At 46.4% G+C, this 17,242-nt stretch overlaps 2 protein-coding genes across 2 annotated transcripts in view; one reads left to right on the forward strand and one right to left on the reverse strand.

Annotated features, from left to right (window-relative positions):
• The window catches only part of LOC111247818 (UPF0389 protein GA21628), a 39,530-nt gene that overhangs the window by 22,093 nt on the left and 195 nt on the right, over nucleotides 1-17,242 (reverse strand). The window lies entirely within an intron of this gene.
• Nucleotides 1-17,242, forward strand: part of LOC111247816 (uncharacterized) — a 56,565-nt gene that overhangs the window by 18,096 nt on the left and 21,227 nt on the right. Inside the window, exons 2-3 of the mRNA XM_086982987.1 lie at nucleotides 7,040-7,628; nucleotides 13,485-16,400. Of these exons, the coding sequence (XP_086839113.1) occupies nucleotides 7,040-7,628; nucleotides 13,485-16,400 (3,505 nt within the window). The remainder of the gene's footprint in view (nucleotides 1-7,039; nucleotides 7,629-13,484; nucleotides 16,401-17,242) is intronic.

Below are 17,242 nucleotides of genomic sequence, written 5' to 3' on the forward strand. Positions count from 1 at the left end.
TATATATATAGACGCTAAAAAAACTTGGCGCAGGCAATGATAGTGTCGTTGTTGTTATTCGTCGGCCGATTGAGTAGGGGGATCGAAGAGGAACGCAAGTTGAGGAACAAGGCTGCGGCCGCAGGAGAGAAGGTTGACAGCGGTTTGTTACTTCACTCAGGGGTTTGGTTACTACCTGCGTCGCCATATCACGTATTGCTCTATATTTGGCGTACTGGTTTTATTGCTGCCGCTGGCAATGTGGAGGCGATGATGTCGCCGGTGGTGACGATAATCACGGTGATGACGATGCTGATTTATCTATATAAGTCAAAACGAGAGAGGAAAGCGAACAGAAACGGATCAGTTCAGAGGAGGCGATGACCGTTAACACTCTGCAGCAAGATGAACATAAAGCACATCATGTTCTTTTGATCGTCGGGCGAGCTGAAGTGAAGTTGCCGTTCTGTGTGTTTGTGACTGTTTCGACAGTCTGCATTTTGGGTTCAACTGCTGGTTCGCCCGACGGATGTCGGCCAAAGTCGTCTCTGCCAATTGATGCGTTGCTCCTACTTTAGCGTGTAACTACTCACTTAAGGGTCACAGGGGCCGGGATACTCGAATGTGGCCATCCAAGGCCGTATGGTGGTAGCAGTCATGAGCAGCTGTGTTAGGTCAAATCGGAGAACGGCAGTGACTTTGATTTGCGCTGATATTTCTGTTGTTCTTTCTGCTACTTAAGGTGGAGGCTATATGCGGCAGTCAAAAAACGAGCGACATTCTATTCTATTACAGATTCGATGAAACGGTGAGAAAGAGCAGCGCGTCCGTGAGCGAGAAAGACAGGTCTTTCTTGTTTTAGCTGCTGCTGCTGCAGTTCCGGCAAAAACTATTGCCATACAAGCTACAGCCCGTAGCGCATAGAGCCATAACGCGCGGCAGCGGCGATGGCTGCATCACAACAGGAACAACAACAACAACATTCCACTACGGGATGTCTCTCCGGGCTATTCACTCAGTTAGTTGTTACTCGTTCAACAAAGCCGACTCAGTTGGGATGACGCTTCAATTTTCTTTGTTCCGTCCTGCCTTATTCTCTCATGGGCAGCTACGATTTAGCCACCAGTAGCTGCCCGTCTACTGACCAGCCGTCGTTCGAAACGGGTCGAAGTTCGGTGAAATGGCGACCGGCGCTTGTTTAGTATTTCGGTTCGATTGCCGCTGCTTGCCATATCGATAGCCAGTTGTTCATACTATCAGCCAGTCGCAGACATGGCGTCAATTCGGACTGTTGAGTCTACTCCCTTCCATCCGTTTCCATGCAGCGAATGGTGTTTACCCTTTACCATGACTAGTCTCTCGAACGCCGCCGTCGTATCATGTCGATTCGTGGTCAGGCCATCAAACCTATTTGCAACTGTACCTATACGAAGAATGAGGAATCTTGCGTTCTGTTTTTTTCATTTGTGAGAGTTCAGTTTCTCGTCTCGTTAGATTGGCCCTTGTTGGCCTTTTCCTGCTGCTCGTGGCCCGACTAAGCGGTCACCGACGCCAACTTTCGAAGCCAACAACTGAACCATCGTGGCCTGTGTGTTTGCCTGCTCCTTCTGACCAGGTGAATTGTGATAGCTCGTTCATCACGGTTTAGCTGTGCGGTCCTAAATCCGTCCGCTTAAACCTGAGGCTTAGGTGACGCGTCGCAACGCCATGCCTCCTATACGGTTTAAAGTGCGATCCACTGTACATTTGTACAGCTCGTGTTGCTATGTCACGTTTCAGCCAGGAGCAACCGCTCGGCTATTTGCTGCTATACATTCTCATTCTATGGCACAGAGTTAGTCATTTAGTCAACCAGCACTAGCCTGGTGGGCACGGTTAGCTGCTGCGCGGCCTTTTTAGCACAGGCAACAAGCTTGACGATAGCTTGGAAAAAAGTAAGAACAGCGCCATCATCATCACCCGCCTCAGCCAGTCTACGATCAATAATAATTTCTTATCGATCAGAAGCGAACCGACCGAAATCGCCATTTCGGTTCTGTTCGCTGGGCGTTATCGGCGTCGACGCTGGTCCGCGGATACCATGACCAGTGGCTTTGCATCTATAGCGCTAAAATAATAACACAACAGCGCCGACAATCACTTCGTTGCGACGGTGGCGACGGCGGCGGCACGAAGGAACAACGGCGGCTACAAACGTGTACAGGCAGCCTGAGAGGCATAGCAACTAATCGTTCTGTCAGTCAGGCAGTAAGTGAGGAAGTGAACGAGCAAGCAAGCCAGTTAGGCAGGCGTTAACTCATCCGCTCAGTAAACCAGCGTTGTCGTCGATACCAGCGCAATATTAACAGAATCAACAGTCTCGGCAAAATCGAGGGTGGACCAGCTAGATGTTGTCCGTTCGTTTCGGGGAATTTGCATAACGTCAGTTTTGGCGGCGGGTCCTGCCACTATTTCCGTTGCTGTTCTCGCGATCAGAACTATTGGCGCGTTCGGACGATACGCGAGCATTGGCCAATGGCGACTGATCAACGTAGCTGCAACAGCAGCGACTGAAAGACGGAGCCGATACTTGAGACGGCGGAGACGTGACGATACTCTACGGTCACACCGTTTAGGGCCAGTTCGTTGTGGCCTATTTGCCTGCTGGACCAGTCTAACGAGCGCGACTGTAGCTTTTTTACGGGCAAATGAATAAAGAGACAGGAGGAGAGTCACAAAAAGAGCGATCGATGAACGTGTTTGTTTGTCATGCACCACACGGCTTATGTGGATTGAAGCGCGCTCCACGGTCATGTTATTATATATATATATATATATATATATACTTTGCTTTTGGAATTGTAAGGAGTATGATAATTATTCGCTATCCGCAAGCGTAAAAATGAAAATATCTGCGTCCCGTTGACATGATTAATGAGTGTCGCTATATGCTGTGTCAACTGGTCACGATTTCGACACACTTTTAGATTTGGGTAACAGTTAGGTGAACTTCTGTTCGACATTATGTTTAACAAATTATTTTGATGAATTAAGATGTCGCTTTCATTAAACGCAAAAACAACGGTACCGCACACATACGTGGGTTCGCAATGAATAAAGGTCGAATGTAGATAAATCCATACATAATAGGCGCTAGGTAAAACAAATATAAAGGGTCTAACGTTGCCGTTGGCGCGAAGGGTGTAAGAAATCAACGATGCCGTAATTCGATTTTTTCAGACCAAAAAATGCTGATAATAAAAAGCTACGAGAACACGGCGTTATGAAACGAAAATACTACCGTGTTGATTAGTCGTATTTTGTTGCAACAAGGCTTCCGACAACTAGCAATTGTATTTAAGTATTGGCAGTGGTTAATATCAGGTGTGTGGTCGTACGGTACAATGATGTTTGGAGCTATGTCTTAGCATTTGCGGCCTTCATTCATAGCTTAGCAGACAGGAACGAGGGAGCGACAGCAGCGATGTCCACTGTCGTTCGTCTGCCGACCTGTTGGTTCTCTGCTCCTTATGCTGCACTGCTGGCTGATATGAGACCGCTTTATCCATCACAGCAGGAAAAACCGTCATTCCGCATTCTACCAATGACAAAATGATGGTGGTGACGATTAGGCTAGTGAGGTCTACCATCAGCACCTTCAGGCGGTATTCGAATGGCTTTGTTGTGTTGCGCTGTGCTCTATTGGCATTTACTGTCACTGCTCTGTGGTCTGCAAGCATTGTAGGATTAATCCAGCGTAGTTCAACTCGCAGCTCATTACGACTACTCTCGCTGCTGATACGTACTGGGCCATTAGTTATATGTCGTTCAGTAGGCTTTTTCTTTTGATTTTCGTGGATCAATGCGTCGTCCATTTCGGCAAGTGTCTGTCTGAATGAAGAGTAGTAACACGTGGAGCGGCCCTCGTGGGGCGAAAAGGGTAAAGATAAATGCATGTGCTGAAGAGGAGGGTAAATGGCTGAGGCCGAGGGTAGATCATAGAGGAGGGGGCTCTTGTTACAGAGGAGGACCTCTGTTTGATGCCATACGAGGTCATTGGCTTTGCTCGCTAATACCATTTGTGGCGTGCTACTAGCACCGCTTTTGCTGCTATACCACATGAGTAGCCACTTATGAGCAGCCCGCGCGTCCTGTCCGAGTACAGTCATTTGCCAGCGATCGTACAAATTCAGGCACTCGCAGTAACCGGCTTGCAAGCGACGACTCACTAAATAGAGTACTACAGTAGACAGGGCTGAGCAAAGCAAAAGTCGTTGTGGCAGAGAGCCCTGATGAACTATTTTCGGTACTGGAAGTTGGACAACGAAAAATTCCTTGGGCTTAAAGGAGAACAGCGAAACATGGGGATAATGTTTTTTTATGAAAACATACTAGTAAAATGGTCGCGAACATCTACGACCAGGTATTATGTCCTTATACAGTAGAAAATAGCTGACTCGTTATAGAGGGTTGAGAGCGTATGTTGCAGCGCAAAATCTACTTCGGAGACTGATTCCGTCCTGGATCTGTTTACCTGGTGGAGGAGATGGTGGCGATGGTGCTTTAAGTCCCTCGAACGAAGAGCGCTTACGGAAAAGAAGAGTAATTCTAGAAAAGGACCAGCCGATAGTAGCTCGGTCCTCCTTCGACGGAAGGAGCGGAATCAAAGCCTATAGTATCTGAACTCGTCGCTACTCATATAGCAGGTAAGCCAGCAAGCTGACTTACTAGCTAGCTAGTAAGTGCATGAGTGGGCGAACGAAGCAACGACAGTCGACAGCTGCTGCTGAGAAGGGTACGGAGAAGGGGCGAATTGTTGGAGAGAGGCGAATAACGCGGGCCGAACCTGCACCGCCTTATTGGCCGTTACCGCCATCACAAATACTAACACCTTCAACGACAGCAGCACCAACACTCACTAAATGGAGAGGTTTGTCAGAAAGCGACAAAATCGTGCCATAGGAACGATAGGAACGGATCGTGATCCTTCCCTGATTGGGAAGGGGATCCCATCGCGGTAAAGGGGTCTAGCTTTTGTTGCAACAGCAGCAAGAAGGGAAAAGGCTACTTGGGGGAGTACATGACCGACTGAAGGGAAGAAGAATTAGGGGGAAGGGGATGGGGGAAGGGAGGGACGACAGTCAACGTATGCTGTTATTACTCATGTTGATTTTTACACCATCGGTATTGTTGGTTTGATGTTATTATGGAGCAGCCTGTGGAAGAAAATCGAACGGAAGGGGGATTTACCCACTTAGGCGGGAGAACTGACGCCGAACTAGATTTCTCCTATCGGGAAATTAGGGCAGAGACTGGCGCACGAACGAAAGCGGAAAGATGGAAGCGGAGCATAAAAAAGAAAGAAAGGACAAGTCTGCTCTACGTGCTTTTCCTGTATCTGTCTTTTGACGAGTTTCCAAATCATATATTATATCTTATAATCCTTGTTTAACACGAAGTATTCGTTTTATTGACTTTACACCTTAATAACAAAAAAAAAATTGTTTGTCTTATTATCGCAGCCATCCACGACACTTATCTAATCCATAATACAAATGTTACTATATGTATGTATGCAAGTGTTACTGTCATATGATACATTCGGATAGTTCTACATGGCGTTGGTGGTAGCAGCTAAAAAATAATCACCAATCTCTAGTTAGCTCATTCAAATAAGAACTAACAGAGATCTCTTTCAACCTCAAGTGGTCCAATATAAATCTGATGGCTTGTTCGGAAAATATTGATACAGGTAAAATTCATAAATATGCTATATGCACATAAGTTTCGAGTCATGCGGCTGTACAGGATGTAAATGAGCAGTGATTGTTATCGATCTGCTTCCACAACTGATGACCTAGAATTGTTCTTGTGGAAGATATCTATTGTTACTTTGCTATGTTGAATCGAGCCGGTGACCTAGTTCATTAGTACTATACATAGATACAGTCAATCACTCCCAATAAACATAGGTACCCACTGCAGTACGACCTTTTTTTTTTTATCAAACTGAAGTGTTCATAGTTTAGGTTTAGTTTATTAACTAACTGATTGATTACCTGAATCGTTTTGGACCTTTCTGTTCTCTTCCAGACGGTGACTAACAGAGCACCGAAGTGAACCGCAAAATTGTGCCCTAAAGTGAACACGCGGCCTCGCCAAAATGGCGATCCGGGCTGGGGCAACATAGCATCCACTGTAAGGGGTCAAGCCAATATCGAAAAACAAATTGTTTTTTTTTGGCATTTTTCTTTTGGCATGGCACGACCTCAGTTTACGTTTGATTGTAATTTCAATCATAATAACAGTAATAATTGTCACTCGTTCACAATTTAACCCGTTGGGTTAGTTGGACTTTTAGAAGGTACCTTCGGATTGAATCTAGATTTGCTAGTATTTGTGATTTGATTTAACGGGCGTCAGTCTTTTGTTATCTTTAAAAGAGATCGTTTTTTTTTTTTTTTTTTTGTTACTGCAATGACGACTGTGACAGCAACAAAGTTGGTTGTGCGTTGCCTTTTTATTTTCGTTTATTGTGGCTATTTAATTTAATACTTCTTGTGTTATCCAGGTCCCGTTATCTTGCATGCTTGCATTGTTACTATTATTATTATTTTCATTAGGTATAGCACACATACATGCATATAGTTTCATATGTTCCAGATACATTTTTTATACTATATCCAGTATATATACATCCATATATGTATAAATATATAACACTGTATGTTTATTCGTATACTCAATTATGACAAATCTACTGGATAATCTATTTATAATATTATATTTGCAATTTTTTTTTGCAACACCAAGGCATAAAAACTCACTCGAGTCATAGGTGAACATACATGTTCGGTTACAATTTCTTAAAACATCACTCTCTATCTGCTCGTTTCGTTTCTACTTTCTCCTGCTGTTTGTCCCCGCCGACTCTTCACCGTTATCGATTGTCACCAACCCTGATCATCCTGTGTCTTCCGGGCTTACGCTTGGACTTGTTGTCGTCACTTTGCGTCGCTTCATATCGGCTGGTCGTTCCACCGATCCGTAATCGTCTGCTCACGCTCTCTTTTGGTAACAGGGTTCGAGCAGCAGCAGCAACAGCAACAAGGACACGCGGTGGGATCGGGGGGCGGGGTTGTCGCCACAGTTGCTGCTGGCACCCTACTGTTTACACACAACAATTCGACGGCAACTGCGACAACAACAACAGCAGGTGCAGCAGCAGCAGCAGGCGGCGGTGTCACATCGGGAGCCACAAACACAACAACCGTTGGCGGCTCGATCGTGCACGTGGTTCAGCCTAAAGCGGAACCCCTTGACGAGGACGCTCTCGACCACAATCAGAATCACCCGAGCCACCCGGGTCACCCCCAGCCCCACCCGGTCGCCGTTACAGTGTCCACGGCGGCACCAGGAGCAGGTGGTGGTGGCGCAATCGTTTCCTCGGTACCTACTTTGGCCGTATCGATTGTCGCGAGTTCGTCGGCGACAGGTGGCGGTACCCCTGCAGCGGTAACAGCAGCGGTAGCCGGCGCCGGCGTAACGACCACTCTCACAAACAGCGCTGCGATCAGCACTGCCCCCGCAGGCAACAACAACAACAGCGCCGCACAGCAAGATCCCCACGCTCATCATCCACACAACAACCACCCACACACCATATATAGGTGAGTGAATGATCAAGGGAGCAGAATCAAATGGTATAATAATAGGCTGACTTCCTAACTTTAGCATCACCACGCCATTACCAAGTGCCCTAGTAATACTCATTACAAATCAAATCAAATAAGCTTAGACGCATATACGATACATAGAGCCATACATAGAATTCAACGTATATGCTGAGCACGAAATAGTACATATCTTAAATACCTATCCCCCTTTGAATCATGTCGCATCGACAGTGGAAAACCTAGTTTTTTCGCTCCCTAACTTAATAGAAACGAATCTTCAAAAGGAAGTCCACTTTTTAAAAATATTTCACCGAATTCAAATATATACCACTCAGCAACCAGTGGTGAAATCAGCGACCATAAAAACCCTTGTTGATCTCTCTTCCCGATCCCTATTTACATATATGTAGATATATATGTACTCATGAAAAAGGCGATAAACACGTCCGGAACGCCACACGTGCGACAAATTTCGTTGCACGTACTGCATGCTGTTGTTAATAATAATGATGATGATGATGATGATGATGATGATGAACATGATAATAATATGATTGATAGCGGTGATTGATTGAATTGTTGATGAAGATGTTACGGATGGTGATATCACGCCGTGAGGCGGACACGGTGCCATCTGGCGGAAGACTTGGCAACAACTTTCTCTCTAGTTCGTCTTATCGTTGTTGGAATTAGTATTATTATTATTATTGTTGTTATCGCTGTCGAGCAATGAAGCAGGCGTCGAAGAGGATCTACTAACGAAATTTGAAAGCCTTCAACAAACTGGAGCATTTCATCTCAGTACTTTTATAATCTTTCTTCTTCAATGTTTGGTTTTATCTCTTAAACTTAATTCTATTCTAACTTGGACTCAGAACTTTGAAATAACTTGCGCAGTCCTATCCTCTTCGTTTCGGCGCTGCTCATCTCGACAACATTTTTAAAAGCCTTTCAGTTCTTTGTGTTTTCGCTTTGACGTTCGTTCTCAGAACTTCTGTTCTGGAGCCGAATGATTGATGAAGCGATCTTCTTTCAGTTTGTTATTATTGTATTATCATATCAGTAATAATCGGTTTTGCCCTCTATCTCTTGCCCTCTACCTCTCGCTCGCGCGTTCATTCACTCGTTCGTTCGTTCGATCTCAATGACAACAGCTGCCTGACGCTGCTGCGGCCCGACGACGAGTGTGATGTAATCTCTCGCTAGGTGATTCGAGACGTTACTCATAACGTTGATTGACTGCTGTGTCCTATATTATAGATATTGCCAACATTATCAGTTCAATTGGATGTTGAGCGTTGGCGATTTCGATTTCAAATATGGCTACCGCAAAGGGTTTAAGACGAAACAGTGATCATGTTCTTGGCGCGTGTTTCGGTCCATTCGGTCCATGTGTCGTCATGTACGGCCGCTAAGGCGCTAACTGCACGTTAAGAAGCTAATGACGTTCTAAAATACATATAGACTATACTTATTTTATCATAACCCGATCTGAAGCAGAATTTCTGATATGGTCAAAGAAAATCACTTAGGTATCGATTTTATTAGGTGGCCGCGCTGTTACGCTCGTAGTGTAACCGATCTGTGTTGCCTTATGTTATTGTAGGCCGTAGAGCTTCGTGTGAGCACCCATGAAGGAAGGCTATATTTGAGGACGGCTACACAACTAGCATTTACTTATACGAACTCGCTTGATTCACTGGACTCAATATGGCTTACTCCGCTGGCAATCTAGCGTGACCTGTGGAAGTACTTGCGATACGAAAAATTTACACATAAGTTCTGGATGGTCTTAGAACGGCTATTGATTAGAGCCCCATCTACATCATCTAATGGTCAAAGTGTTTTCAGTACGTCTCATTTTAGTCTCTCTTTAGCATAATTCTTAGAGAGTAGTCCGCTCTCCGACAACGGCTGTGTGGCTCAATGGCATCCGTCAGCAATTTTGGCCTGATCGCCATGATGCCACATGAATCTGCATGAGATTCTTTCCGCTTCAGCCCCAATTCAGCCGCACCGTTTACGCGCACCGTCCATATATGTAGCGTACGTGTGCGTATATTTGTTTACCGGTTTGTCAGTTTCTCGGTTCGTCCACGCGTCTGTTAGTACATTCGTCTATCCATGCGTCCGATCAGCGCGTTGTTTGCCTACTATGGCTACTTTTTATTGTAATGATTTGTCAGTTGACGTTCTAGCGGCTTTCCGCTCTCTGCCAATCTCTTCGGTGAACTCCGTTCTAATCTCATGCTCGATGCTAAGCTATGCCAGTCGGAGTGGCTAACAGGAAAGGAGGCAAGGCGCCGGGTTTCTCCCGTTGAGAAACAACGGCTGAGAGCTGTTGTTAGTTGACCACGTAGCCGCTATTAATCGTTGTGGGCTCGTTTATTCGTATTCGGCTTGAGGAAGGAAGTCGAAGTCAATGCAGCCTGCTTTAGCGGGTACTAATCATTTGCAGGGGGCCTGCCTGCGAGCCTATGAGTGACTAGCTGCTTCAACACCGAACGGCCCACTGAGATTGCCGTGCACGCTCAGCTCTCGGTCGACTAGCGTGTATCTATCGTTTATGCCCATATCTATACTGGTGTGTTGCTAGTCAGCTTTCACGTCTCTAGTGAAAGCTCCTACGGCTAGATACTACAAGAAATAGCAACGACAGGCAAACGGCACAGATATAGAAGGCAACCCTACAGAAAGTCACGTCGAATATTGCAAGTAATAGTCTACCAGTGCCACCGTAACCGTTGCTTTCAACCAACCAAAAAGCAAATAGGAAGAAAGCGGGCAGTCACCCGCAACAAACAACGACTGTACGCCTGCGCATCGACCGAAACTAACGGTTCAGTCTTTTACGGCCTGGACAAAAAAGGAACGTAAAGTTCTGGACGGCTTTGTCAGTGTCCGGCGTCCCGTTCACGTTGGCCATGTGTTGCTGTTGTCTGGTTGTTGTGTTGTGTGACTGTACGCGCGAAGGTAAGCAAAAGAAGAAGGTCTACCTCGGATTTTTTGCGCCACCACTTCTATGAATATGGTCAAACCGCAATTTGACCTCGGCGTCTGTGGAACTGATAAACTGAATCTGCTGGACTGAGCGATCAGTCCGGGTGTAAAATGTATTCTTTGTACAATCGCCTTCCCGCCAGGAGGAACCTTAGAATACTCCCTAGCGCCATCTTTTTTCAATTCATCTGAATTACCTGCTCATCCCTCATCATTGCGGTTGCATCAAAGTGACCACACAACAACAGATAAACCAGCCTTAGACGCCATTTTGTTTACTTCAGCTATTGGTCGTGAATACAAGAACTTTTGATTGAAAAAACAATTTTTGTTTGCCCGCATTTCCCTTTTTCCCGGTCCACCTTGCCGCAAACCAAACCACCTATCTTGTACCCAGCACGTTTATACCCCACAAGACTTACCTATTAAACACAAATCGACTATAAAGATGCTACTATTAACTAGGGAGACACAGTCATGCATACACACAGAGATAAAAAAAAAACTGGGATCTTTATTAGCCTTCCAGAACATGGCATTTACCGCAGACTCGAGCTACACAACGACTGTACTGGTTGTGTAAACCTTTTCTTGATTTCTGCCCACTGGGTATTTGTATTTTGGCGTAATTTGCTAAAGGTTCTTAATTATATAACAGCGTTCGTACATGAAATGGTGATCTGTATGAACATAGTATACAAGACATTTTCATATACCTAGAGTTCAATGTTTACATTGTGGATCGATTAGATCTTTGGAACACGTCTAGATTTATTGTACTGGTCATTTCTTTAGCGCTCAAGGATGTTACGTCTTTACTTAATGATTTCTTTAGGCGACCTTGACCATAGTCCACCAAACGCTTTCATTCACACGTTTAGATCTGAAATCATCTGATTGAGGCCGACCGTCCTTTAAGGCTTTTTTTTTCGCCAAATGTCATGTGAGATACCCGCAAGGGGGGGGGACCATACACAGAGTTATTTGCCCTGTGTATCGCTCGCTTTTTGATCTTAAAATAATACGATATCACATAATTTGACTTTACGAACTCTTCTATTATGCAGATCAATAGAGTTTACCTTCTCAAGACAGTGTGACTCTACAGTTATATGTGTCCATAAATGCAGTTTTCGTGTCGTCAAACATTTGCCACAGTAAATTGTGGCATTTCCGACCTCTTGCCTCCTAAATATTTACAATCAGTAAATATTCTCGTCCCCGCAGTCTCATGTAAATAAATGGAAATCAATCTGGATCAGGCGTACGCTCAACCTATGCTCACGTACGGATACAGTATAAACTAGGGAACTGCTGTTGGAGAGTGACTAATTGTTTACAAAATAGCGTTAACAGCGTTAGAGTTGACAAGAACGGTACTAAACTACTTTCCGCGGTTTTTTTACGAGCGGAGGAACTGCTAAGGGCCAAGCTACAGACGTTTTATTCCTTATGAAATTCATGATTTTTGTCTTGTCGTGTGTGCGTGTAGAGAAATGAAACGAAGAATAATCAGCTTAGACGTGCCTAGGACGTATATTGCGTTGCCTGGCTGTAGTATGATTTTCTAATTTGAGAGATAATTAGATACCAGAACAAATGTAACTGATGATGGTGAAAGTGAACAGAGTAAAACTGGGAGGGATCCGAGTAGTTGGCCCATGTTAGTTGATCTATGCCACCTCAACTGATTAATGATTGATTTTCGTTTTCGGTTGTATTTTGTTAATTATTATATTTTTATGTTCGTTAACGTTTCTATGTTCTCTACGTTTCCGTTTGAATTTGAGTTTTTCTGTTGCTACGTAACCCGCCACGATTTGCCTAGCCTTGATGGTAGATGTAACGAAATTGTGAGAATGCGATACAAAGTGAGTGAGTAGTTAACTTCGTTGAAGAAAAAAAACAATATCATGTTAGAATAAATGATGCACGCAACAAGCAGCTGAGCATTGATCAACTCGCTTGGCTGACGCCATTAAGGCTGTCTGGCTCAGCCCGCTTACTACTTTCTGCGGCAGAATGAACGTAGTAAAATGACTCTGAATCTGCGCAACAAGTGGTGGCGGGATCGTCAAAAAGTCGCAGGGTGCTGTCTGCCTTCGCGCTTCTGACGGATGAAGCCCGCATTGCTCACCTGCTTGTTGAGGCACCTCGTTTTCGCATCATTCACTTTCTGCTTTATTGTATCTGAGCAAAGAGCACACTGACTTTCGTCGGGATGAGTTCAGCTAAATCCGTGGAGGGACAACTAAAGTTTATATACCATCAGACAAAGCTTGCTAACCATTCAACGATGAGATTATATACAAATCTCAAGAGAATTCATCCAGCTGAAAGATAGTGGTATATCTGTATGGCTTTGCTGGTCTCGGCCACAGGCTGATTCCTAGTTTCAGTAATTATCTTAGAGTCACATTTGGTCTTGTATTGCTCATATGATACTTAGAGCCCTAAAACATTTACTTGGCATCGCCTGCATCTTCTGCCTTGGATTACTGCACGATGGCAAACTGCCTTCCCTCACTAAATGGATGCCTTTTAGTTAAGTTTTGAAGTGCGTGTGCCGATTTTTTTTTGTTGGATTTGCTTTTTCTACCTGTTGAGTTTTTGTTGACAAGTTGCGTTGGTCCTAGCTTGACGATACGCTCATTGCACGGCTTGATTCTCTCTGAGAGTCATCACCTTGGATTACTGCACACCTCTGCACTCGAAATTTTCGATCACCAACAAACCTACCCGATACCCCGGCATCCTAGCACTTCCGCGATCATCGGCAGAAATTATCCCCTGGCGGGCATTCCTCTTGGCGCACTAGATCCTCTCAACAAATAGCCGCGAACTTTCCAGGCGGAGCTGGGGGCAGGTGGCTACGAAGCGGCTGCTCGAGCTCGTCTCGTCCACCAGCGGACTGACGCTAGCTGCAACTGGTGCGACTCGTGTAACCGATCACAACATCGACAACGCCAACCTCCTACAACATCAACAACAACCCGTCGGACATATTAGTAGTATACGTCTGCCACAAAAGGATCAAGCCGTCCAACAGCATCAATTCATTGCTCCTAACTGTTGCAGGCGAGCTGTTAAGCCGCAACAACCTCAACGTCAACAACCACAGCCACAGCATCAAGACCGACGAGTATCAAGTATGGAAATTACCGAGAGCTCTGAGGTTCAGGTGTCGGCGACAGTTCATCGATGTCCGCTTTGTCCGTTCCTTACGGAGTCCGTGACCGATTTCTGTCGTCACATGTGCATCCACACGGACACTGTGGCTGCAACCAACTATGATCAACAGCATCAACGTCAACTGCAACAACAGCAAAGGCCAGAATCGACCACAGCTAACGATCCCTCCGATATTCCCGATCAGAGTGGACAGGCCCTAGATGAGAAGGAGCCTATCGGCGTGGGAGTGGTAGCTATTGAACAGCAACAGCAGCAAGTTCAGGTTGAAACGGTTGAACAGGTAGAATCGACGCAGGTCGTTGTGACAACCGGGGCCTCCGGAGAGGTGAATGAGGTGAGTGAAGTCGTGACAACAGTTGCCGGCGACGGTTCGGCATTCTGCTGTTGTGTGTGTGGCTCATCATTTAGCAACAGTGATGACCTGCAGACACATCTTCGAGCGCACACCGAGTCAGCGACTAGCATTCTCGCATGTTCAGCTTGTGGGCTCGTGTTCACCGATAAAGATGCCTTGGACGCTCATCTGCCGACGCACGGACATGGAGAGGCAACGGGAAGCCTGTGTTGGGTATATACGACGGCGCCCGACGATAAGGACCTTCTGGGCGGCGCCGACACCACCACGACGTCTGTGGTGGTTCTGACTGGCAATGGTCTCACGCACATAGCAGACACCGCAGCGCCCACAACCACTTTGCAGTTAAAGCCGGCCACGGTCGCAGCCAGCGCTGTGCCACAGACGATTACAGTGGAGCAGGTGCCCGTCGCCTCGACGTCCGCTGCCACATCCACAGTAGCTTCTTCTTCTGCAGCAGCAGCGACAGCAGTAGCGACAGCAGCAGCTGCTTCTGCTTCAGTTGCATCGTCTCTATCCTCGTCCGTCGCGTCTACGTCGATCACCCGATCGGCGACCCATTCAGTCGGCCAGCCTGTTACGGTGACAATGGCAGCCGCAGCCTCGATTGGGCCCGTTGCAGTAACACCTGTTGTTAGTCACGTGACGCCTACCGTAGTCACGCAGGTTGTGCCGGCTATCGCAGCCACCGCGGGCGCCACAATCACGCCTGTGTCGACCGCAGCAGGCGTGACAGCAGGTCGACCAACCACAGCGACGATCGTGTCATCATCATCGGCGTCATCATCGTCGAGCGGTTCGCGCGGAGCTGATAAAGTTACCGACGCGAAGGCCGATGCAATCACCGATTCAGATAGTCTTCAGTGTGGTGTATGCGACAAAATCTTGCCGGACAAAGAGGCCTTTGAAGCTCATGCCGGAACGCACGTTGGCGAGCGTCCGTTCCTCTGCACCGTCTGCAATAAAGCATTTAGCCGTCGGGAGCACATGGGCCGGCATATGCGCACGCATACAGGCGAGCGGCCATTCAGTTGCTTTACTTGCCACAAGAGATTTAGCCGCAAAGTTCACCTCGAGTCGCACATTCGAATTCACACTGGCGAGCGGCCGTACGTGTGCAGTGTGTGCGGCAAGGCGTTTGGCCGCAAGGAGCACATCGAAAGACACGTGAGAATCCACACGGGGGAGCGGTCGTTCATGTGCGGGTCGTGTGGACGCGCGTTCTCGCAGAAGGTCCACCTTGAGAATCACGCGCGGGTGCACACCGGTGAACGGCCCTTCCAATGTGTTGCTTGCGGCAAATCATTCCGTAGGAGGGAGTACATGAAACGCCATATGCGAACCCACACCGGTGAGCGGCCATTCCAATGTGGTACCTGCGGAAAGTCATTCCGTCAGAAAAGCCACGTCGATCGCCACACCCGCACTCATACGCAGGGTGGAAGCATCGCGGTGACGTCGACGACGGCTGGCGAGCAGCAATTGGTTCAGGTCGACACCCAGGAAGATGTCGATCATCTCGATTCGATGGACTCGATGGACGACGATGAGGACCCAGACGGCGTTGATGCCGTCGATGGTGTTGATGAAGGTGAGGAACCCGATGAGGTGGATGGCTCGACCGGTCCACAGGTCGTAACAATACAAAGTCCCCAAGGAGGAACGACACAGACGATCACAATACAGCAGGGTGATCTGCCCGCTGGTCTACAGGAGACCACTCAAGTCATCCATGTGACCCCTGCTGAAATGGAACAAATTCAAGCTGCAGCTGCAGCGGCAGCTAGTTCGGGCCTTGACAAGCCTAAAGTCATCGTACAAACTATCCCAGCGACCGCTATGACAGTGGGTGGCGTCAACAATAGTGTGCTACCAGCTGCAACATCTGCAGGAAACGTTGTATCGGTAGGCACGCAACCAAAAGTGCGCGTGGTTGAAATGGTGCTAACCTGCGCAACGTGCGGTAAGGCATGTCTCAGCCACCTGGACTTCCAGCAGCACCTGCGCTCACACTTGGCGGCAGGCACTGCACCAGCCGACCAACAATTCGTTGCCGTGGTCGAGATCGACCAGCAGGCGTTTGAAGGCGGACAGATCGTGCTCACCGACGCGTCAGGCCACTTCACACAAATGCAGCTTACTGGAGAAGCGGTTATTCAGGATACCGATACATTGCTCAGAGACGACACCTCCGCATCCACATCACAAGTGGAATCATCGTAGAATCTTCACTTTCCACCAAGTCACAGTTTATAGTAACCTGTATAATATGCGTCACGTCATCGTTTTTAAGGCTCTTCGACCGCACCGATCTAACACACTTAACGTCTATTACAATATCGTCAATATGTTGACGATCTGAAACACATCGGAAAAACGACGCTTAAACACTATCACCAAAGATGGTTTCTTAGAGAGGAAGAGAGCGCGAGAGAGGTAGACAGAGGGAAAAATATACACATACTATACTTTCATAGTTTATAGCATATAATAATAATATTAATAATGTTCCAAGGGAGCGGCCACCTTTAACAGTAAGAAGCAAGGCTGTCTTATGCAGCATAGCTTAACGTGAGCAAAGTTTTACGAAACCGTTGTCGTCAGCTTGAGGCGCCGTCCACAATTGTATGTCCGTGTATAAAACGAGGAAAAGATTATAGTCTACCACATTCAGATTATTTGCAGTCTGAATGATACAGGCAACACTGTTTTATATGTATGTACTTGTTTATAGTTAGGTAGCCAACAAGCTATTTTCAGTTCTATTATATGACAATGATGGCATTCCGAGACAACGGCAACAGACTCGTCTGTTTCTGAAGACCACATCAGAAACTTCTAGAGATGTTTGCCAGTTACCGGATCACCACTGTCATATTTTATTACTATGTATGAGACAACTGTATATTGATTCATCTACATCTAGTCAGAGATCGAAATATTCTGTCTTTTTTTATTTATCACTTACTATAATGTTTGTATTATAGTGCTTACTATTTTAATGTTATCTTGATAAAACTAAATATTACGGACCTGCTTATAATGCTGGTTTGTTTGCGCG

The sequence above is a fragment of the Varroa destructor genome, unplaced genomic scaffold (genome assembly GCF_002443255.2).
Source record: "Varroa destructor unplaced genomic scaffold, Vdes_3.0 BEIS01000003.1, whole genome shotgun sequence".
NCBI classification, from domain to species: Eukaryota; Metazoa; Arthropoda; class Arachnida; order Mesostigmata; family Varroidae; genus Varroa; species Varroa destructor.